The sequence below is a fragment of the Peromyscus leucopus genome, chromosome 1 (assembly GCF_004664715.2).
Source record: "Peromyscus leucopus breed LL Stock chromosome 1, UCI_PerLeu_2.1, whole genome shotgun sequence".
In the NCBI taxonomy this organism is placed as follows: Eukaryota; Metazoa; Chordata; class Mammalia; order Rodentia; family Cricetidae; genus Peromyscus; species Peromyscus leucopus.
In genome coordinates this window covers 78,024,616-78,048,274 of record NC_051063.1, presented here as the reverse complement: position 1 = coordinate 78,048,274, position 23,659 = coordinate 78,024,616, and the positions used below count along the sequence as shown (strand labels likewise).

Below are 23,659 nucleotides of genomic sequence, written 5' to 3'. Positions count from 1 at the left end.
CCCAGCAGCCAAGAGCACTCTCTTCTTGCTCTTACCTGATCAGTTTGCCATTTCCTACCCTGTAGTAAACTTTTTAATTTGGCTTCCTCAGTGCTTCTAGCCTCACTTTTTAACCCTAACATTCCTTTTAATGCTAAGGTCTGTTTTTACCATGCCAATAGCAAAACTGTAATTTTTATCATGAATTTTCATAGGTACATTATTTACAGTAGCCAAAAAGTTAGCACAAATCAAATATCCATCAGTTGACAAATTGATGGAATGTTGTATATCAAAATAATGGAATATTATTCAGCAGTAGGAAGAAATTAAGTGTAATGTAGGCAAATCTTAAAAACCAAAGAAAACAGAGTAGATGAGTGTTTGCCCAGGACTAGGGTGATTGGCATTATACACCCAGGTCAGTGTTATTTGTATATTGGGTTATACTTTTTTTTAATGGTTTTTCAAGACAGAGTTTCTCTGTGTAGCTTTGGCAACTTTCCTGGAACTCACTCTGTAGCCCAGGTTTGCCTGGAACTCAAAGAGATCCTCCTGCCTTTGCCTACCGAGTGCTGGGATTAAAGGCGTGGGCGACCAACACCCAGTGACTATGCATCTTTTTAGCACAATTTCTCACCCAACAGAAAAAGCCATGTACCCTTTTAATAGTCTCTTTCTGTTCTCACTATTCATTCCCTACTCAGATTTGCATATTCTGGATATTTCTTATAAATGGAAACAAACAGCCAGACATGGTATACATGCCTGTAATCTTAGAACCCTGGAGCTTAAGGCAGAAGGATCATGAGAGTGAAGCTACATGAGAAGACTTTGTCTCAAAATAATAATAATAATAATAATAATACAAAATAAAATAAATCTGTTGTGACTGCTTTTTTTTTTTTTTTCTTCGAGTCAGAGTTTCTTTGTGTAGCTTTGCACTTTTCCTGGAACTCGCTTTGGAGACCAGGCTAGTCTCGAACTCACAGAGATCCGCCTGCCTCTGCCTCCCTAGTGCTGGGATTAAAGGTGTGTGCCACCACCGCCGCCCAGCTCCCTAAGTTGTTTCTTTGTTTTTGTTTTTCTTCCTCTTTCTTTTTTCTTATTTTGAGACAGGGTTTCTCTGTGTAGCCTTGGAGCCTGTCTTAGAACTCACTTTGTAGACCAGAGCTCCACCTGCCTCTACCTCCGAGTGCTGTGATTAAAAGTGTGCATTACCACCGCCTGGCCCCTTAGTTGTTTTTGATGAGGGTGTTTTTAATCCTAGCAATTGAAACTCTAACTAATGGGGCTGGAGAAAGGGCAAGGCAGTTAAGAGAACCTGCTGCTCTCCCAGAGGTCCTGAGTGCAATTCCCAGCAACCACATGGTGCCATCTGATGCCCTCTTCTGGTATGCAGGCTTACATGCAGGTAGAGCACTCGTATACATAAAATATATGAATAAACAAATAAATAAAAAGAAAAAAATAAAAGGAACCCTAACTAAGAGAGATTGGTATTAGGAGTGGAATATTGCTGTGACAGACCTACATATATGTTTTCAGGAGAATTATGGACTTAGGAACTTTGGGGCTGGAAAAGCAGTTGGGTGCTTATTGCTTCATGGGCTGTTTGTTCTGTGGAGCTTGGGAGATAAGGCATTCTGGAGAGATGCCAATGATGGAGGCCTGGCTTGTAAAGTTTGAGAGTCCCTCAAAGCCTTTCTGGACAGTTTGTATAATATATTTGAATTAAGAATCTACGGTGTCAGCTGGAGCTGAAGAATCAGAGACCAATCCACTAAAGTGGGACAATCAGTGCTGGTTAGCTGGAGTTGAGAAATAAGCAGTGGTTGATAAGAGACCAGCTTCAGAAACTGTGATCCAGAGAGAGCCAAGGCTGCATCTCCAGCTGGCAACCGAACTTGATACTATGTAAGAACCTCCCTGCATCACTGGTTGTGGTGGCATGAGAGCTTCAGGATTTGAAGGGATCCTGGAGAGCAGCCGAGGCCTGGCATTGTGAGAAGCCATTGGTTAAGTGCAGCCTCAGCTGCAGTGGAAACTCTGGGATGGAAGGGGTCTTGGAGGGCGGCTGAGGCTTGGCACCGTGTGGCAGGGGCCCTGAAGAGAGCCCCGGAGAGGCTATTGGTGCGGTGCCACCCAGTTGTAGTAGAGACACCAGCTTATTTGGAGGTGCCATGATCATGGGATGATTGCTAAGGACAGCAGCAGCTCTGGAATGGGGCTGGCCTGAGCCTTTGCACCAAGCTGTGTTCTGTGAAGGACAGGACTGGAGAGACAGCTGTGAATGGAAATGAGGACATGGCACTCCAGTGTAGTGCTGAGGAGAAGAATTGTAGTGTAGATAGGAGAGAGAATACGCCAGGGTCATCCGGAAGAATCCACATTGAACTAGATCATGAGAGGAGATGGGTGGGTGGTGGGGGGAGAGGGCCAAGAGGATTAAGAGAGAACCAAAAGAGCACGTGACCAAAATGGCATGGTTATATAGGTACAAGAAGCTGGGAGAGGGAAGAGAAGTCCCCTGGGCTAGAGAGGTTTAAGGAGGGCCAAAGTGAGAAGTGCTGAGAAGCCACAGGTGCTGAGTGAGCCTGGAGTCCAGGCAGACACTTTGTGTGCTAATAGGCAACACAGTTAGCCATTTGTCCTTAGTTTCTTTGGGACCTAACCTTGCAGCCTTTTTGTTGATAATAAAAGGTGACATAATCTCTGTGTACCTGATTCTTAGCTGAAATTGGGGTGTGGTAGTAGGGGCCCAGGGAGGTTGGAGTGCTGGTCAAGGCCCAGAAGGGAGAGAGAAGTGCATGCTGGGGTCACATCTGTTTCCATCACTGCCCAGGTCCTGAGGGACCACCTGGGGCTAGTGAAGTGCAGGCCCCTTTGGAGCAGTCTGGGATGCAGGTTCTGAATGAACGCTTGGACAGCTGGAGCATTGCAGGCAGTCTGGGAACAGTTTGTACTTTCCAGGTGATGGAAACAGATGGGACAGATACAGAGTAGGGACAGAAGTTAAGTGTAGGGGAAAGTGTTTTATCTCAGGTGTGCTTTTGAAACTTTCAGGCCCATAGTCCTGGTAGTTGGGGATGTGGAAGTAGTCCCAAGGCAGGCATTGGGTGTGTGTAGGGTGAGGGAAGAGATAGATATCCCACCCTTAGGAATAGGCAGTAGGCAGGGAGGCTTAGGCTGTTGGTTGACAGGAGTACTCACCTGGAGTCCATTTGACCTGTGACAGGTAGGTACAAGTCATAGCTCACTGAAGTTTACATGAGCTTTTTTTTTAATGTTTACAAAAAGGGGTACAAGTTTTTGATGTATTAGCATTACCACTGTTGGTAATCTGTACTGAGATCCTCGTTGTGTTTGTAAAGAGTTGAGTCATAGCAAAAGCTGTGGTTTTGGGTTTAAAGCGAGAACACTCTTTCCTCTCTCCAGAGGGCTGGATGTGTAGATTGGACAGAGATGTTTTCAGCATAATGGGAAGCACTTTTAAATCTCTACTTAGAAGACAACCAAGGACATTTACAGTTTTGAGCTTGTGACTTGGTAACAGTCATTGCTTTACCAGGGCTGGATAAATAGCCTATCAGAACTCCACTGATTAATATTAAAACTCTGAACTTTAGAAATCTTAGCATAACAGTAGCAAAGAGGAGAAGAAATCTGACCTTTCTCATTTTCACATACCTTAAATCAGTTCCTCAGACCTTTATAGCTTGCATTTACATGCTTTACGTCACTTTCTTATACCCTCAGAACTTAAACGTTCACATCCTTAGACCTTTACAACTCTCATTTACTTTCTCAGATTCTCACAACTTACATAAATTTCACACCTTTTTTTCCCATCTAATCAAATACTATGAAACACAGGTGGTGGATTATTGAGAGCATTGTAAATAAAGCAAGTTCATTAAATAAAGGAATAATAAAAGTTTACACTGAAACCTGTTTTGTGAGTTTCTCTCTTTTAGTGTGAAGCAAGGTAAACTGTCTGCCTTTCTTAGCAGGGGACCTAGCAGCTCTAGAAAAGGGAGGCCTGATTTTTACTGATATGAACTGAACTCAACTGTCTTAGTTAGGGTTTCTGTTACTGTGAAGAGACACCATGACCATGGCAATGGCAACCCTTAGGAAAATGGCAACCCTTTAGGAAAACATTTAATTGGGGTGACGGCTTACAGTTTCAGAGGTTTAGTCCATTATCATCATGGTGGGAGCAACGGGGGCTGTGAGTGTGGTGGCATGTAGGCAGACATGGTGCTGGAGAATTCTGTATCTTGATCCAAAGGCAACAGGAAGTAAACTGTCTCATGGGCATGACTTGAGCATATGAGTGGAGTCCTCAAAGCCTGCCTCCACAGTGACACCCTTCCTCCAACAAAACCACACTTACTCCAACAAGGCCACACCTCCTAATAGTGCCACTCCCTTTGGGGGTCATTTTCTTTCAAACCACAACATGGACTGACCAAGAAACTGTAGCCTTGGGAGGAGGAACTGGTTTGCTTGCATCTGTTAAACTGATAAAGCCACAGTTAGTCATCAGCATCATCACATCTGAGAAGGATAAGTTAGAGCAGGAAGTATAATCCAAATGGCCTCAATATCAATTAATGACAGAGACTTAACAGCTACTGGATGATTAACCTATGCTCCTGTGGTGATCTTAGTGGCTTTGTTGGGAGCAGAAGTTGGTATTCGGCTGTCACACAGGACTGTGTTAAATCTTCAGCTGCCAGACCCAGAAGGTCTCAGTTTTTCCTGTGGAGGAGGAACTTTGAAACACTGACCTACTTTGGCAAGGCAGAGTAGAACAGTCAGCCCAACAGTGTTCACGGTTTGGGCAGGACCTGGCAGTGGATGAGGCATGGGCAGTTCTTTTTCTAGTGATTAGCATTAATACAATCTGTGTAGAGTCATCTGTGCCCCATCATCTCCTTTGGAGACCTCAGGGTCATTGCTAGGAGCTGACATTTTTGTCTATTACAGAAATAGCTTAATAGTTATTTATAATTAAAAAAGAAGCTTTTTTTTTAAATTAAACACTTTAAATGCCATATTCAGCAGATCTCTGAAGAGTTTGAGGACCATTATCTATTAACACATTTCATATGGCTCATGAGTTTTCTGTGTTTTGTGCACCATCTTTTAAGGACTACTCATGAGTTTTCTCGTTTTTCACATACTGTCTGTGATAGACCTAAGATGTCAACACTAGATGTCAACACACTGTCTTGTCCTCTTCAAATGAAGCAATTTCATTGAAAGAAACCATGCAGGTTAATCTACAAAAACTATATAATTGCACGAACCCATAAAGCATTGCAGTTACATTGTATTTTGGTCATTGGAGTAGTCTTTGTCTTCATGTTACTGGTGCTTTTAGAAATGACCTCTCTTGGAAAAAGGAGGAAACCCAATGAAACCAGTGAAACTGATGTACTTCCAGAAGTATTCAACGGCAATCTATCAGATATTCCTAGTGAGGTTGAAGATGTGGATGACTGCTTTTGACAATGCTGGAGATAATTCTACAGATTCTACTGACAGTAAAATTAATAACTTGGAAGGAAACCCAAGGCAGCAGTGCTTTCAAGAGATTCCTACACTGACGAAGCTACTGATAATTTTTTGTCTTAATTGGTACACCACCAACTTACAAACATTTGAAGGTCATGCCGGGGTCACTACATTCCCTTCTCAGCGTGACTCTGTACCCTCTGTGACCAATCTCTTTTTGGTGATGAATTTAATGTCTCATTTGGTGTTGAGTTGTTTGAGATTTTGTACAAAGAGCTGTCCAACCATCATGATCAAATTGCAGTGAAACTCAAAACACCATCTAGAACTCTGAAGTGGCCTCCAGATACATAGAAGGACATCAAGAAATTCCTTGACTTAATTATTCTGATGCGCCAAACAAGAAAATATAGCTTGGGAGACTATTGGTCAACAGATCCTTTGATATGCACCCCTATATTTCCACAGACAATGAGTCGCCCTAGATTTCGGGAGACTTTTCAAGCTCCAACAGGATTTTTTCCAGCATAAATTTCAAACAATATACAAACCAAAGCAACAGTTGTCTTTGGATAAGGGAGTGATTCCAGGGAGAGGGTGTTTATAATTTCCCACACACAACCTAATGAAAATAACAAAATATAATACGTAAAAGATGTATTATGTATACAGCATTATGTCTGCATGTTGGCCTACACACCAGAAGAGGGCACCAGATCTCATTATAGATGCCTATGAGCCACCATTAGGTTGCAGGGAATTGAACCTAGAACCTCTGGAAGAGCAGTCAATGCTCTAAACCTCTAAGCCATCTCTCCAGCCCCACAAGACATTTTTTTTTTTTTTTTTTTTTTTTTTTTTTTTTTTTTGGTTTTTCGAGACAGGGTTTCTCTGTGTAGCTTTGTGCCTTTCCTGGAGCTCACTTGGTAGCCCAGGCTGGCCTCGAACTCACGGAGATCCGCCTGCCTCTGCCTCCCGAGTGCTGGGATTAAAGGCGTGCGCCACCACCGCCGGGCTAGACATTTTTGTTTAATTTTTTTAACCCTACATGCACGCACCCATGCACTCACATGCACCCACACACTCACACGCACACCCCTTTTGCATAGTGTTTTTCTATAGAGCCCAGTCGGCAGTAATATACCTGTATTATTCTTTGAGCTCAACATCTTGTTTTTCAAGAGGCTGCTTGTCACCTCAGCGGGTTGTTCCCCAGCTCTCTCTGTTTCTTTGTTACACCCTCAATGCCTAGGAAGATGTTCTTCAGTGTGCATTTCACACACACTCAGAAGGGGGCTCTTCTGGTACCAGATCATTTCTCATGATAAACCTTGTCTCTTGTCTTCATCCCACATGGTCTTCTACCTCTCTGAGCCCTTCTTAGAAAACGCTGAGCTTCTGCTTATATTCCTCTGGGTGAGGTTATACAAAGAGTGGGCATGAGCCCATGTGTCCCTTCCCTCCTTAGGATCCCCGTTGTGCACCCTCAGCATCCTGTCCCATGAAAGCCTTTTCCTCCCTTTTCTTCCCTGTCCCAGTGCTAGGATGGAACCTAGGCGTGTGCACACTAGGCAAACACTACCACTGAGCTACACACCCAGTATTTGTTTTCTTTCCTCTTTTGAAATAAGTTTTCATGTAGCTTAGTCTGGCCTGGAATGTGGAATTTCCCCCTGTGCTTCCTGAGTAGGTGGAATTTCAGGTGTCTACCACCATCCCTGGCACCAGATCAACCCTTCTAAGAGGCGCCTATTATACAAAATTCCAGCACCCCCCAAAAAGAATTTTCCTCATCCCACGTAAACCTGTATTTTAGATGTATCTGTCTTCAACTAGTCATCACTTTCTCTTTTTACCTTTTATTGTCATTTTTCTAATTTTTGTTATGCAAAAACATTTTATTATAATGAATTTACTTTATCTTGAAAAAGGTTTTTTTTTTTTTTTTTTTTTTTTTTTCTTTCAGTGATTTCTCTTCCTTCTCTAGTGAGAAAATAATTATCTCTTTGACCTGGAAATCATCTTCATGTAAAGTCTTATTTGAAGCAGAGTGGTAGTGCTTGGCTATCATTCTGGCCATTCTGCAGGCAAAGGCAAAAGCTTTCAAGTGTAAGGCCAACTGTCACTTGCTTGCTGCATCCCTCCATGTCTGCCTCTCTGGTTATCTTTCCTTTGTGTAAGTTTGTCTCTTCTTATAAGGACACAGCCGCTCCAGGTGACCGTCTCGTCTTACTTTTGACTTACGTCTGCAAAGACCCTGTTTCCAAATACATTATCTACATGCACCAAGGAGTAGGTCTCCGTGAGTCAGAAATAGTTCAACCCACAGCAGACAATGACAGCTTTCCCGCCTTTCTTTCCTCTCACCAGATGCCCGTCACAGGCTCGTCCCATGGCCCTCGTTTCTGCTGATTCCCGAATTGCAGAGCTTCTCACAGAGCTCCATCAGCTGATCAAGCAAACCCAGGTAAGAGCGAAGTGAAGCATGGGCTGTGGTGTTACGCTGTGAGGAGAAGGGGCTTATGTTTAGAGAGACCTCCATAGAAGAGGCGGGAGGAGGAGACTCGTGTCTGACTGCCATTCCTGTGGGGTTTCTGTCCAGTACAAGATCTCACCTTTGTTTAACAGCGCTTTGAAGACAGATCACATACCACACAAGGTCCTATTGAAAGTGCACAATTCAGTGATTTTTAGAAATTTAGTTGTATAACTGTCACCACAGTCAGTTTTAGAGCCCTACTCAAGGTGATCACTCCTCCTCCTCCACCCCACCTCCTCCTCCACCCCAACTCCTCCTCCTCCACCCCAAACTCCTCCTCCTCCCCAACTCCTCCTCCTCCACCCCACCTCCTCCTGCTCCACCCCTACTCCTCCTCCTCCACCCCAACTCCTCCTCCTCTACCCCAAACTCCTCTTCCTCCACCCCAAACTCTTCCTCCTCCACCCCACCTCCTCCTCCACCACCCCAACTCCTCCTCCACCCCCATAGTCCTCTTCCTCTATTCCCAAACTCCAAGCAAACACAGATGTTTTTATGAGGTAGGACAGTCGAGGATTTAGAGTTAACTTCCAGGATCTGGTCAAAGGCCAAAGCACTTTAGAATGTGTGATGTTTAGACAACCCAGGTCTACTGAGTTAACCCTGTTCACCTTCTGCTGCCCAGATTACTACCGTGGCCCATGACCACATATTTCTGGGCTGCAGCTCAGCTGAAAACAAAGCCAGTCACCTTGCCTCGGTCCAGACAGATTACCACGGCATTATGTATTAGAGTCTACCACCTTCTTCTGAGATAGACACAGGTGGTATTTAGCATAATTCTTACTGGTATTGACAGTGCTTCAGGACACAGCTTAGGTTGCTCTGTTACTGCATAGTCATGATACGTCACTGTGTTCCAAGTGCCCTGGAGATGTCCATAGGCTACAGGAGTGAGGGCGGAAGGCCTTTGTCTCGTGGCTTCTCTGGCCTCTGTCTGTTCACAGTAGCAAACCTGCTCTGTTGGTTCAGTGAATAACCCCTTCTTTCCCCACGATGGATGGTTTTGGAGTTGCCTAGCATTTGTGCTGGTCCTGCCTGACTCTAGAGTCCCTCACCATTTCTAATTGACTTCCATTCTTGGCTTTTTTCCTATAAGAGAACTCACGTTGATCATCTTATCCTAATTAACAAATACTTTTCCTCTGAATGCGGCTCCTCATTCATCATGTATTTGTCTTGTCCCACAAGGCTTAGGCTGTCACCTGCCTCTTCCAAAGCCCTTTTCTGTCTGTGGGTCAGTGTTGACTCTGCCACTCACGTTGCAGATGTATACTGATGACCTATGTATAGTCAGGGTACATGTTTCATTCCAGAATATGTACAGTGGCCGTTCTAGGACTAAACCGGTCACAGTCACATGACATTTATTTGTCCTGAGTGTAGTACCAAGGAACTGCATCTGCCAGGTGATATCTACTACTCTAATCTTTTTGTTTTCAGACTTATTTTTACTTTAAGATTATGGGTGAGTACCCTCATGTATGTTTGTTTACTACATGCATACATGGTGTTCCTGGAGGCCTAAAGAGGTCATCAGATCCCCTGGAACTGTAGTTATAGACAATTGTGAGCTGCCACATGGGTGCGAGGGCTAGAACCTGGGTCCTCTGGAAGAGCAGCACTTAACTACTGAGCCATCTCTCCAGCCCCATGGTGCTCGAAATATCATTTCCTCCTGTATATTCAAATCGCTTTTCTCTCATTCACAAATAAAGAGTCGTACGTGTTTGTTCCTGTAGCATACTCGTAGCATATTGAGCATGCCATTGCTCTGTTTGTCCACTATTGACTTCCCAAGTATTTGCTCACTGAAGATTGTGTGTGTGTGTGTGTGTGGTTGTTTTGTTTTTCTGAGACAGGATCTCTCTGTGTAGTCCTGGCTGGCCTGGAACTTGCTCTCTAAACCAGGCTGGCCTAGAACTCAGAGACCTATCTGCCTCTGCCTCCCGAGTGCTGGTATTAAAGTCATGTGCCACCACATATGGCTTATTGATGTTTATAGCTACACACTAGTTGTTCTGGACCACATGGTCCAGTGAGCCAGTAGGGAGCAATTCCAAGAAATTCCTCTTCAGAACATACCCTTAGTTGGTGTACCCTGAAAAATAAGAATCATAAAATACTGGTGCATGTTTGCTAAGTGAAAGATCCCAGTATGTTACATACTATATGCGTCATTCAAACTGTGTGACAAATTCCAGAAAAGACACACTAGAGAAAGTAAAGAGATGTGAATGGCAGAGCCTTGGGAGAACTGGGGTGAGATGAAAGGCTAGGAGTGCCGTGGAGGATGTTTAGGGAGGTAGGACTCTTATGTAGGATGCTGTAATGAGAGGTCTACAACTGCAGTGGCTGTTCAACCCATAGGGCAGCACAACGCAGAGGGAGCCGTAATGTAAACAGTGGGCCGTCCTTAGGGTAAAGGGTCAACCTCATGGCCTCTTGACCTCAACTTTACAGGAAGAGCGTTCGAGGAGCGAGCACAACTTGGTGAACATCCAGAAAACCCATGAGCGAATGCAGACTGAGAACAAGAGTGAGTAAATGAGGCAGGAGAGAAAGGAGGTGGGAAGGGCTGAGACCAGGAGCATGGCCTTACTGTGTCTTCCAAGGGACTTTTGCTTGTATCTGCATAGTCCAAAGTTGCTCTTCAGGGTCCTTGTTCCTTTGGCTGAAGGACCTAAAGTGACAGGGACTGATGACTGAGTGCCTTGCACCAAAGGACCTCAGAGTCTCTCAGCTCAGGACTGGAAAGGCAGCCTTGTGTGCAGGAAAACTCACCCTTACCTTAGAGCTCATGGGCACAGGGCTTTTCTGGAGCAGAGTTCCCCCATGGCCTCTGCATGTGCAGGAAAGCAGCTCACCCCACCCTATGCTTGGTGCTTTCTAACTCAGAGTAACTTTGGACAGTACTAGCTTCTCCTTGGTTCTCTGTACCTGTCTTGGTATGGACAGGTGTCAGGTTAGAAGTGCTTTCTAAGAATGGCGGGTGCTAAAGAGGTGACTCAATGATTAAGAGCACTGGATGCTCTTCCAGGACCCAGGTTCAATTCCCAACACCCACATGCCACATGGTAGCTCACAAGTATCTGCAACTCCAGTTCCTGGGCGTCTGACATACTCATACACAATGCATCTAAAGCAGGAATAAATTATTATTTAAAAAGACAAAAAAAGAATGGTGGTGGTGTCTTTACCATATGGAAATGTGACCCTGATGATCAGGGAACACCTTTTTAATGTATGTTGTGAGGGGGCATATATGCACATGTCCATGTGTGCAGAGGCCAACCTCATGTTTCATTCCTCAGGCACCTTTCACTTTTTTGTTGTTTTTGTTTTTGTTTTTGAAATGGCCCACCAGATATCCCTGGCTGGCCTAGAATTCAGTGTGTCGGCCAGACTGGCCTTCAGGTTGCTGATATTGACCTTCCTCTGCAAGTGCTGATTAAAGCAAATGCTGCCACATCTGAGGTGCCTGGCTTTTCTTTTCTTGGGTTCTGGTGATTGAGCTTGGTTCCTGGTCCTTGCAAGGCAAGTACTTTCCATCCTGAGCCTTCTTACTAACCTCCTGGGAGCATGTTTGAACTCCTAAAGCTTAGAATCCAGGCCCTGGCCTTTGAGCCTCTTCAAGCTGATTCTGATGTCCTGGGTCGGGGTCCCACACTGCCGCCTCCTTTTGCTCATGCCTCCTCCTCCTGTGTTTGTAGTCTCTCCTTATTACCGGACAAAGCTGCGTGGTCTCTACACAACTGCCAAGGCCGATGCGGAGGCTGAGTGCAAGTGAGTACCCCCACAGGACTGCCGTTCCATCCCTGACCTCTGTTCTGGACCACACGTGACTGGAGGCCACAGCCCCCAGCCTGCCTTCTGTCTGTGAAGAGGGTCCTCCTGCTCTGCCTCTCCCATTGCTTGAACCTTCCCAAGCCCTACCTTTATTACCCATTCTCCCCCTTTAGTTCACTGCTTTATAGATGCAGTAATCAGTGTCATGTCCCTGCATACCATTTCCTAGTCATGTGACCCTGCAGTCAATTCAGTTGAAACTCTGTTGCCTTGCCATTAAAATCCGGGCGGTAACTCCTACTGGATTGTGAACAGACTGTGGCATAATGTGGAGAGAATGCGGGATTCTATAAACTATTCTTCCCCCGATGGGAATATGCTGACTGTTGCAGCCTGTATCGTAACCAGGACCACTGTATGGCGCTGCTGTGCCTGTGATGGTAACAACCACTATATGGTACTGCTGTGGTCATGTTGCCATTCCAAGTTGTTTTTTTTTTTTTTTTAATATTTTTTATTTTTGAAACAGAGTCACACAATGTAGCTCTTGTCCTGGATTTCACTATGTAGAGCGGGCTGGCCTCCAACTCCCAGAGATTGGCCTGCCCATGCCTCCCTAGTACTAGGAATAAAGACGTGCTGCACCATACCTGGTCCAAATACTTTATATATTTCTTTACTCCACTTGATCCTCAAAGCATTCCTTTGATGTAGTTTTTAGTATTGTACCAATTTACTGTAAAGGAAGCTGAATCATAGAGGGATAATGAATCTTCAGAACTCATAGAGCTAGTAGGTGGAGAAGTCTGGTTTCTAAGGCAGAAGTCCACAGTTAGTACTCTGCTAGGTTGCTGAACAGGGCCTTTTTACAGCTCACCTTATTTTAAATGAACACATCTCACAGGATTCTGACAGAAGTTGCAGTTAATGTGTTCTTATGTGTAGCCAATTCTCTTCAGTTTTTTTGTTTGTTTGTATTTTCTTTATTCGAGACAGGGTTTCTCTGTGCAGTTTTGGTGCCTGTCCTGGATCTCTCTCTGTAGACCAGGCTGGCCTCGAACTCACAGAGATCCACCTGGCTCTGGCTCCCAAGTGCTGGGATTAAAGATGTGTGTTACCACTGCCCAGCCTCTCCACTTTTTAATGCAAGTTGTAGGCAGATAATCTTAAGCCTTCCTAATAAGTCTTACTCTGCTGTTTTTAATAGTGGCTGTATGTTGAGGGACCCTCAGAATGCCAGCTGTGGGATAAGGACCAGAGAAGCCTACATGGCTCAGAAGCAGGAGAGGTGGTTCATAAGGGCCTCGAGTGCCACAGGCCTCACTCCAGAGGCCTGGGGTAACAATAAGACTTAAAGTTGCAAAGCCAGTTAGAGACCAAGTCCATGGTGGTGATGGAGGTCAGTGGAATGTGGTAGAAGGGTAGAGAGCAAAAGCCAGTTCAATAGAGCAGTTTTTGAGATCTATTTAGGGTGGTAGTTGTCAGAAGGGAGGTTCAAGGTGGCGAAGTTTCTAGTTTGGACAGAAGCGTCTGGTGTGGCTCCCCACGTGAGGCTGGAGCACAGAACAGAAAGAGGAGTGGGCTCTGCTCCTACAGAAGAAACACACGAGTTCTTCTGAGAGCCGAGCCCGCCCACTCCTCTGGACTGGAGTGGCTCGTGTAGGCCAGAGGGCTGCTCGAGTCTGTTTTTCTGGTTTGTGGGTTTTTCCTTTTGTAGTGCTGGGGATGGGACCCAGCGCCTTTGCACACTCCAAATCTTCATTGGGAGTAAAAAGTCAACTGCCCTTTCTGTCCTAACTGCTGACAGAGTGAAGACTCAAACGAGTTTGGTATGGAATGACTCTGGCACAACTTACCCAGCATTCAACACTTAGGAGCCTGTTTGGTAAACATGGGCTTGCATTGAAATGCTTTTGCTAATTCAGATTTTCATCACCCTACAAATACCCAACCAGACCTTCCCAACTCAGTAGCTGGGAGAGAGAAAGCAAGCAAGAGAGATGAAGCTACTCTCCATCTAGGTCAGACAAACCCATGCCACCGGGGTTACTGAATTCATCTGGGTGATTAGTAATAAACACCATAGTGTTTTTATAGAGCATTTAAATTAGGATATCAGTGCAGATATAAAACTGTGACCCAGAGGGCTTATTCCTGTTTCCTCATGAAAGAGGCCTGTTCTAGTGCAGATCTCCATTGCTCAAGTCTCCAGGCTTTGGTCTGGATCACTTTTCAATCTCTTAGCCATTTATGACTTGACCCTTTGAAGGTTATAGGTTAGTTATTCTGTGGCATGTCCCTCCCATGGGAGTGTTTAGTACTTCCTGGCTTCTAGACTCAGGCTTGGCACCTCAGGCATTGGTAACACAGTAGTAGCCTTCTATTAGAAGGCCCAAGATGCTATGTCTCCTTACTCGATGTGGGATCTCCCAGGTGTGTTTCCCACTGTGTCATCTGCAAGGTCTTGTGACTGTTTGAATATCCCACTTCACATCGACGATTAGTATCCCTTTCTGTTTGTTCCTGAAGCATTGGGCTGGTTCTTGGTGGGTTTTGCTCTTGCTGTTCCTTTGATGTCATGTAGACTGCAACTTTGAATGTAGGACAGAAAACTATGTTCTCCAAACAGGCCCAGCAGCAATATCAGCCTTTCACAGTATCTCGGGCCTCCTGACCATCATTCTTTGTCTGCTTTCTGGGTTCCTCACTGTCTGAGTCAAAACACTCCCAAGCTACAGCTTTGCTAAGGATTTGCTGTGGAGACAGAAAAAAATGGCCCACAATCGAGTTGTTCCTGTTGATTAAGGTTGAAGCCTTCTCTGGAAGATGTCACAAGATCTGAGAGAAGAGGCTTCTGGAGAACCTGTACAGTGATGTCCACTGCTGGCCTGCCTGCCAGCCCGGGACCCCTGTCCACTGACTTCTGGAGGCTCAGGGTACAGGCCTACCCAGGCTTCAGTCCTGGAGGAATGAGTCCCTGCCACTGGGGCTGCCCTGACCTTGCCTGGCCTCTCTAGGCCCCCGCCTACCCCCACCCCCACTTCTGGGGTTCTGATTCCCCCTCTGCTACCTGGCCCAGCCCCTGGAGCTTCCCTGTTATTGCTCCTTACTGTCATGAAACTCCCACAAGAAAGCAGCTTAAGGGAAGAGGGGTTCCTTTGGCTTCATGGTGAGAAGGTTGTCTGTCATGGAAGGGAAGGCACAGCACCAGGAGCTCCAGGCTGCTGGTTGCCCTGCGTTGTCCTGAGGAAGCAGAGAGCTCAGTCAGGACACTAAATTAGGTCTGCACCTCACCAGCCCACTTCCTTTAGCCAGGCCCCCTCCTAAAGGATCCACAACCCTGCAAAAAGCTCCACCAACTAAGGACCACCTGCTCAAACACATGAGCCTATTAGGGACGTGTCATACTCAGATCCGAGCTTCCGTTCCTGTCATCTCAGGACGGGGTCAGAGCTTTGGCAGGATCTCACAGAACTGGCCAAAGCAGTATCAGGGACCTCATGCAGCTGCTTTCTCAGGGGCTTGTCCTGCCACTCTCTCCTGCATTGTCCTTATGCTTTCACAGTGGAAAACAGCCTTGGAGCAGTTGCCAGGCTTTCACGTGGCACTTGGCTCCATCCTGAGCACTGAATAAAATTTATAATCATTGGTTAGTTAACATTCTGAGCCCTGTCGTTGATGAATCCCACCGTGAATATCACAGAGCATTGACACAAACTTGGAGTATTGACCTCTCACTGTGGCCTCTTACACAATAAAGACATTCTCTGAACATGAAATGTGTGATGTAGCCACCAGTGTTTCATGTGTTTTCTCAAAAGTATAATTTAGTAAATGTTTGTTTTGTTTGCTTTGGTTTTTCAAGACTGGGTTTCTCTGTGTAACCTTGACTGTCCTGGAACTTGCTCTGTGGTCCAGGCTGACCTAGAACTCAAGAGATCTGCCTGCCTCTACCTTCCGAATGCTGGGATTAAAGCCCTGCGCCATCACTATCCAGATAAATACTTGGTTTTTTGTTTGTTTATTTTGTGTATGTGGGTGTTCTATCTGCATATACACCTGCATGCTAGAAGAGGGCATCGAATCCCATTATAGGTGTTTGTGAGCCACCATCTGGGTGCTGGGAATTGAACTTGAGACCTCTGGAAGAGCCTCCAGCCTCAGTATATTTCTAAATCAGTGGCATAGTCATTACTATAATCAAGTGTTATTGAGTGTATATGATTGTATGTGCCCTGCTTGTGTGTGACTGTCACTGAAGAGAATGTAATATGTGCATTACCACATTAAGCTGGCAGTGGTGCCTTAGGGCAATAAAATTTGTTCAAGTCCATTATAATCCTGTGGGGCCACTGTCCCAGGATTGTGACATATACAGACTTGTTGACTGAGATATCTGGGGTAATACCTATTTCTACTTAGAGTCTATAGTTTCTTGTATTTTCTTTGTTTTTTATTAATATTTTGTGTATATATGTGGTATATATGTTTATGCAGTATGTATATATGTTTGTGTAGGTTCCCAGGCATGTGAGTGTGCATGTACATGGAAGAGAGTGCATGTGGAGGCCAGTGGTTGATATTCGTTGTCTTCCTTGATTGTCCACCTTAGTTTTTGAGACAGGGTCTCTCACTGAACCTGGAACTGATTGACTTGGCTAGGGTGTTTGGCCAATGAGCTCTGAGGATCCAGCTTTCTCCACGTTAACCCGGTGACGGGATTGCAGGCACATGCCACCATGTCTGACTCTCAGATGGGTGTTGGTAATCTAACTCAGATCCTCAAGCTTGTGCAACAGGTACTTAATTCACTGAGCCATATCCATAGCTTCTCCTTTTTTGTTTGAAGCAAGGTCTCTCTCTAGCCTAGGCAGACCTGGAGCTCATTGTGTAGCTAAGGTGGCATCAAACTCACTACAGGATTGCTGCAGCCTCCTAAGTGGCAGGATTAGAGGTGCCAGCCACCACATACAACAGGACTGTAGTCTGCAGCATAGACTTGGTCTGGGGAGCCCAGTGGCCAAGAACCTATGCTGGCTCCTCACCGAGCACTCCTTTCTCCCTTCCCTGCCTAGCATCCTCCGCAAAGCGCTGGATAAGATAGCTGAGATCAAGTCTCTGTTGGAAGAGAGGCGGATCGGTGAGTGGGAGAAATGCAGGGCATTTCTTGACCAGACATGGTGGGGGCCTGGGGAAGCAGTCACGGCCCAGCAGGGAGCATGGCACATGATCTGGTGGGGTCACCCAACAGTTGTCGGAGACAGACTCAGAGGCCAAGAGTGTGCCTAGTTCTCTGCCCAGACCCAGTCATTTTGCCCCAGCCTTCCCACTGCCCTTGCTCACTCTATCCAGGGCTGGTCATCCCTCTCCTTCCTACCGCTGCTCCCTGTATGGCGTGCCTTGGTGACAATCTGTCACTCTTTGTGCCCCAAAGCCAGCCACACATGTGAAGCTGCCTTAGCTCCCTGCCTTGTGGGTCCCCTCAGGTGCCCCCTCCTTGGCTTCCTGACTTCTGTCTTGCCCCAGATGCACCTCTTCACCCTTTAGCGTCATCACGGGACCATTTTTGTTTGTTTTCAGTTGAAGAGTGTGGTGAGCCATGGCTGGTGGGTCCAGTGATCCCCACGAGATAATTTGTGCCCCTTTCACTGAAATTACATACACTAGTAGAAAGGAGATCAACCTAAGCACCTCATTCCAGGAATTTTCATTGACCCAGCACATTCACATATCCAGCACCCTGATCAGGAAATGGAATGTAGCCTGCTTCCTGGAAACCCTCCTTTTTAGTTCTTCTCCATGATGGTGGCCACTGTCCTGACATCTCACCCGTTTGAGAGTTAGGCCTGTCAGTTCCCACCCTTAGATGTCTGTTCAGAAGGGGCGTGGATGGTGTTGGGATGCTGGTATCAAGTGCTCCAGCTCAGAGCAGTTGCTGGGGTGTGACTGGGTCAGGTACCATCCACGTGGCCTCAGGGGTTCACTTGCTTCCCACAGCGGCCAAGATCGCAGGTCTCTACAATGACTCGGAGCCCCACGGAAGACCATGCGCAGAGGGGTGCTGATGACGCTGCTGCAGCAGTCAGCCATGACCCTGCCCCTCTGGATCGGGAAGCCTGGTGACAAGTGAGGGCAGGAACTAGCCAGAGAGGGCTGGTGTCAGGGGGCCAGACTAACAGGCTTTCTCTCCTAGGCCCCCACCGCTCTGTGGAGCCATTCCAGCCTCAGGGGACTATGTGGCCAAACCTGGAGACAAGGTGGCTGCTAGAGTGAAGGCTGTGGATGGGGATGAGCAGTGGATCCTAGCTGAAGTAGTCAGTTACAGCCATGCTACCAACAAGTGAGTGTGTGCCTGACTTTGCCTTCTCACTGCTCCGGCTTCTGCCGCCTGGGGGAGGACTCCCCCCCCCAAAGGCTGTGGGGGGTGCTCCCTCAAGCTGCTTCAGGCTCTTTTCATCCTCTCATCCTTCCTCCTGGATGCAGACTGTGCCCTTTGTCCCAGCACTGTCTCCCTTTTGTTTGCCCGCAGGTATGAGGTAGACGACATCGATGAAGAAGGGAAAGAGTGAGTGTCCAGACGGGGAGCAGTGGGGTCACCAAGCTTGGGGGAGAAGAAGCCTCCATTGGTCACGGCCTATATTGTTCCCCCAGGAGACACACCCTGAGCCGGCGGCGCATCATCCCACTGCCCAGTGGAAAGCTAACCCTGAGACAGACCCCGAGGCCTTGTTTCAGAAGGAGCAGCTGGTGCTGGCCCTGTATCCCCAGACCACCTGCTTCTACCGTGCCCTGATCCACACCCCCCCACAGCGGGTAAGGAGCCGCCATAGAAAGCCTTTGATGGCACCAGAACCTGAAGGGTTGGTCCCATTAATCATTCTTCAGGATTCCTTCTTGCTATCTTCTTGTTCTTCTTCTCCTAAACACAGGCTCTCCTGGTAGCACCAGATCCCTTGTCTCCAGAGTAGAGAGGGAAGCAGGATAGACAAGGAGATCAGCTGGGACTCTGGGCCAGGAGAGGCTGCCCTGGCCTAGAAATGTCTTGACCAGCCCTTCCTGTGTGTCCTACAGCCTCAGGATGACTACTCAGTCCTGTTTGAAGACACCTCCTATGCAGATGGCTACTCCCCTCCTCTCAACGTGGCCCAGAGGTACGTGGTGGCTTGTAAGGAGCCCAAGAAAAAGTGAAGCTGGGGGCAGGCTAGAGTCTGCCCTGCCGACCTCACGGGAGAAGGCAACAAAGGAGTTCCTGAAATCAAATAAATACTCTTCCCTCTCACCACGTCTCCTGGGCCTCAATGCTTCAGACCTTCTTGCCCTCCTCCATCAGACACGTGGGATTGATGGCCGCAGAAGGGAGAAGGCCCAGTCAGCTCCCAGGGCATTTATTCTTTCAGGTAAAATACAGTTTGTCTTCTGTTCTTGAATGTTTGGTTCCTCTTCAGTGCTCGGATCCATTGCTTTCCTGACACACGTTGATAAAACCATCTTCGTTCAGACACGTCCTCAGTCCTGTTCATTCCCCTAGCTCAGATTTCCTGTAGGAATACAGCAGGATGCGTCATGTTTTAGTCTTGAGGCCATAATGGGTTCTGTCAGTTTGCCTTCATTCCCAATATAGCCACCCCCACTTACAGATGCAACGGAACTTGAGGTTGCAGTCTTTCATCATCTTAGCATAATGGGCATCAAAGCGTTCATTCTGGGCTACAGTGAAGGTGTTTTTCCAGTCCCCAGTGGTACCTGCAGAGGGAGAGAGAAAGAGAGAGACTATTGAGTCACAGCCACAGGACCCACATGACTACAGTAATGTTGGTGCACCAACCTCCCTTCCCCAAATACTCCAAATGACCATCCAGGCCGCTACCTACCTTTCCTCATGAAGGGAGAAACATCATGGTCCATGATTTCAGAGGGGAGGGTAGTGTAGTTTGTCATCGGGTTCTCCTTCATTTTCTTGAAGGATGTGTGATGAACAATGAGATCCACAGTCTCCTCATGTAGAGAGTGCCCCAAAAACTCTAGGACCTTCTTGATCTCCCGTTTGGGGTTCTGGAGTGTAGAGAGGATCTCTGATTGTTCACTGGGATGAGTCTGGGGTGTGACCCACAGGGAGCCGGCCACTTCCTCCAAGGAACTCTCAGAACTAATGCCTTGACTCAGCCCCTTGCCCTGATGCAAAGTAGGTAGTTTCCTATCCTGCCATCTTGGCATGATCTCTGGGTTCATTCTGGAGAGGACAGGGACAGACTTTGATCACTGGTGCCCAGACTTGGCACCTCTGGAACAGGGAAAAGCAAGATCAGCAAGCCACCACGTCAACCCTGGCACATGACTGACACCTACTCAAAGATAAGGGCTGAGCATGCTCTCTGCTGAGCTGTGCTGGGGTCCTACGCCAGGAGGTAAGATGGGAGGTGCTGTCTGTGGTGGGGCTGGGATAGGGATGGGGCTCTCAGGGCCAGGACAGGGCCAGGTTCCTGAGGGTCCTGCCTGTGGGACCCAGAAGGAGGTGGTAGCAGGCAGCCTCACCTCCGTCATGTCTTCATAGAAGAGATAGAGAACAGGGTGGGTGTGTGTCAGCTCCCACCACTCCTTCACGTGCTGGAACCACGACCCATAGGACACTGGGGACAAGACGGCACAGACACAGGCTTGTTAGCTCCAGCTCTGCCCCTGGGTCCAGCCCTCTCCTTACTACAGACTCAGATTCACCTTTCCCGTCCATGAAGTTCTCCAGGAAGCTCTCCCAGGTGCCTGGATCAGGGTGCACCTTGGCCATATTGTAGAAATGATAATAGGAGACAGCCACATCCTTTGGATTTCGAGCAAAGTAAATCACCTGCAAGGGCAGAGGATCCCTAGTTCTGGTTCCTTCTGCTGTCCTGTCACCCTTCACAGGACCCAGTGAGGTGCCATACTTTCTAGCACTGGGGATTCTCAGCACTTCTTTTGGGGAAGGCAGAAGAGAACACAGGACTAGAAGTTGACTTGTTGAGATTTCATGGTATGGGCACCACTGACCTAACATTTCACCTTTGATGCCAGAGTCCTGACTATTCCATGAACTATATTTTATCTGACTCCTTTATTGTTAACACATCCACGTGGTAGGTCAGAGTTCCACCCGCCCTCCATCTCTGTCCTGTGAGCTTCTGTAGCTTACACTGAAGAATTCATTTTCCTTGTTACCTGAGCCCTGCCACAGTGACAGCCAGAGATCGTCCATCCAAGATGAAACAGGGCTTGAGTAGTCCCACAATTCCCAGCAGAACAGATCAAAACTCAGATGATCCCAGGGGCCCCTTGGATCCTCTCACTTTAGCCCTTCTTTCCTCCACTTCTTTCACATTTTCCCTACCTTTCTCCTTTCCTTTACTTTTTCCTTTCTTTTTTTTTTTTTGTCTTTTTTTTTTTTTTTTTTTCTTTTTTTTTTTTTTTTTTTTTTTTTTTTTTTTTTACAAGACTGATTTTCTCTGTGCAACTGTCGACCCTGTCTTGGAACTTTGTAAATCAGGCTGGCCACAAACTTACAGAGATTCACCTGCCTCTGCCTCCTAAGTCCTGGGATCAAAGGTGTGTGCGACCACTGCCCAGCTTCCCTGTTTTCTTGAAATAGGGCCAAATACAGCTCAGACTATTCTTGAATTTATTGTGTAGCAAAGACTGGCCCTAAACTGATCCTTCTGCCTCTACTTCTCAAATGCTGGAAGGTACCCCCATAACTGGGGTTTCTTGTTTTTCGTTTTTACCTTGATCTTCTGATCCAGCAGACTCTGAGGAAGCAAGGACAGGGGCAGATGCGTCTTAATGAGCCGTGGGGCTGGTGTCTCTTCCAAAGATTCAAGACCTACAATTGAACAGAGAACTTTGTTAAGAGGTCCTACCTTTCTCCACTTGTGTCTCGCACTCTGGTGATCATACCTGAGGGAACTCCTGGGCAACTGAACTCAAGGAAGGGCACCCGGGCATAGATGGGGGCCCGGCGACACTTTTCTAGCTTGCCATCCTGGTAGATCATGTCCAGGATCTCACTTACCCATGTAGTACCTGGAAAGAAGGGAACAAGAGGTGAGGAGGAGCTGGTTGGTCTTGTTCCGTGCACACCTTAATCCTAGCACTTGGGAGGCAGAGGCAGGTGGATCTCTGAATTTGAGGCCAGACTGGTCTACAGAGTGAGTTCCATTACAGGCTCCAAAGCCACACAGAGAAAGTCTGTCTCAAAAAAACAAACAGAAGTTGTGGAGGTCCCAGAGTCTGGACCTGCTTGCCAAAGTAAGGTCTTCAAGACTTTAGGGGAACCACTGCTCACCAGACTTTGGGTATGTGCTGATAAGCAAGTCATCAGGCCACACTGTCATGTTCTGCAATGGCCCAATAGCCTCTGCAAAGTATTTGATGAGTGGGATGCCCTTCACAGGCACCAGTGGTGGACGGAAGAAATCCTCAATCAATTCCATGTTGCTGCATTGAGAACAGAATATAAGACTCACTTTTCCAACAAGTTCACAATTCTGTGCTGAACTCTTGCTTTAAGATTGGGATCCTGAGGCTCTGGCAGCTCACTGAGGTGGCAGGTAGACCTGGGATCAGAGGCAAGTCTAACTCCAGCAAAGGTCACTACTGTGGCTACATCACTGCTCGCCTGCAGAACTTTGCATGTCCCTGGTGCCCAAGCATAGTCCAGACATTAAAGCACTCTGAGGTAGAATCAATACAGGGTTTGACATTTTGGAGGAAGATTCCAGCACCTCAGGAAACTTTGAGTACTGGCCATGTGTCTCTTATACCTCCCTGGTGCAGCTGGAAGGTCGGCCCATGGCACATGGGAGCCTCTCTTCAATTTTCCTCAAGCCCCACACATCCAGACCTGATGCCTTTCTCGCTCCGAGTCAAGCATAACCAGTTTGGTTACTAAGCGTGTTTTAGGCCGGGGAGAGATTTTCTAATAAAAAGGATTCTAAAACCACCAAGGAAAGAGGGGTGGGGTGGAGGGATTCAGACAAGTTCTTCTGAAGTGGAGTGTGTGTGGGGAAAGAACAGAGAGGCTAGAGGCCCAGGCAGGGGTCAGATAGACTAATCAAGGTGTAGGAAGTAGCTGGCCCTGGAAGAATATTGGAACCTGTAGCCGGGCAGGGCAACAGTGGCCACCCCACTCTGCCACTCACCTGATTCTGAGATTCTGAGCCTCTCCTCCCCGGTGCACAGTGGTGGGGTCTTTGTGTGGGTGTTGCAATGTGGGGAATGCAGAATTGGACTTGAGCTGAAGATTTTGTAGGTCCCAAGTGGGAGGGAGTGGCATCAGTCCTAGGACTGACTGTTCTCCAAAAACAAGGGGAGTGGAAGGGGGTGGTGATGGGGCGGAACTCTGTGGTGATGTATTGTGTATCAAATAAAGCTTGCCTGAGGAGCAGAGGACAGAGCCTGCCACTAGATTAAACACAGGCCAGGCAGTGGTGGCACACACCTTTAATCCCAGCACTGAGGAGTCATACACCTTTAATCCCAGCACTTGAGATCTCATGCCTTTCCTACCAGTATTTGGGATCACAGACACCATTAATCCCAGTATAGAAAGGAAGTGAAATGGTTGGGCAGAGCAAGGCAGTGAGGCGGGAGGAGACAGGAGCTAGACGCTTTTTCAGCTGAGGACTGGGAGGCTTTCAATCAGAGATTCCTCAAGATAGAATCTCAACTTCTATTCAGCTTGATGATTCGGTAGTAGTGAGAAGTTTCTCTAGGCAAGCTATAGAGCATTTCTCAGTTTTGAAGAAAACTATAAATTCATTTCTCCATGAATTATGTCTTTTTTTTCTTATGGGTGGG

General features: G+C 47.0%; 2 protein-coding genes across 2 annotated transcripts in view; one reads left to right on the top strand and one right to left on the bottom strand.

Moving 5' to 3' along the window:
- Positions 1-19,041, top strand: part of LOC114686666 (SAGA-associated factor 29-like) — a 28,131-nt gene extending 9,090 nt beyond the window's left edge. The window contains 11 exon segments of the mRNA XM_028861304.2: positions 7,876-7,972; positions 10,508-10,583; positions 11,758-11,830; positions 16,909-16,973; positions 17,831-17,863; positions 17,866-17,959; positions 18,027-18,173; positions 18,363-18,398; positions 18,485-18,522; positions 18,525-18,646; positions 18,905-19,041. Coding sequence (XP_028717137.1) covers positions 7,898-7,972; positions 10,508-10,583; positions 11,758-11,830; positions 16,909-16,973; positions 17,831-17,863; positions 17,866-17,959; positions 18,027-18,173; positions 18,363-18,398; positions 18,485-18,522; positions 18,525-18,646; positions 18,905-19,021 — 876 coding nt within the window. The 5' untranslated portion in view covers positions 7,876-7,897 and the 3' untranslated portion in view covers positions 19,022-19,041.
- Positions 19,042-19,202: 161 nt separating this feature from the next.
- Positions 19,203-23,163, bottom strand: LOC114686667 (sulfotransferase 1A1-like). Its single transcript, XM_028861306.2, has 9 exons — positions 23,002-23,163; positions 22,146-22,297; positions 21,758-21,883; positions 21,586-21,683; positions 20,549-20,675; positions 20,366-20,460; positions 19,705-19,885; positions 19,469-19,576; positions 19,203-19,371 (listed from the first exon to the last, which is right to left on the bottom strand). Coding segments are annotated over exons 1-9 (1,023 nt in total). The 5' UTR covers positions 23,136-23,163; the 3' UTR covers positions 19,203-19,369.
- Between the last annotated feature and the right edge of the window lie 496 nt (positions 23,164-23,659).

Excerpts from the sequence above, each read along its gene's own strand:
- LOC114686667 (XM_028861306.2), bottom strand. The coding sequence starts at position 23,135 with ATGCCACTCCCTCCCACTTGGGACCTACAAAATCTTCAGCTCAAGTCC. Across the intron at positions 21,884-22,145 it reads CAGCACATACCCAAAGTCTG|GTACTACATGGGTAAGTGAG; the intron begins GTGAGCAGTGGT and ends CCTTCTTTCCAG. Across the intron at positions 20,676-21,585 it reads TGCTGGATCAGAAGATCAAG|GTGATTTACTTTGCTCGAAA; the intron begins GTAAAAACGAAA and ends CTGCCCTTGCAG.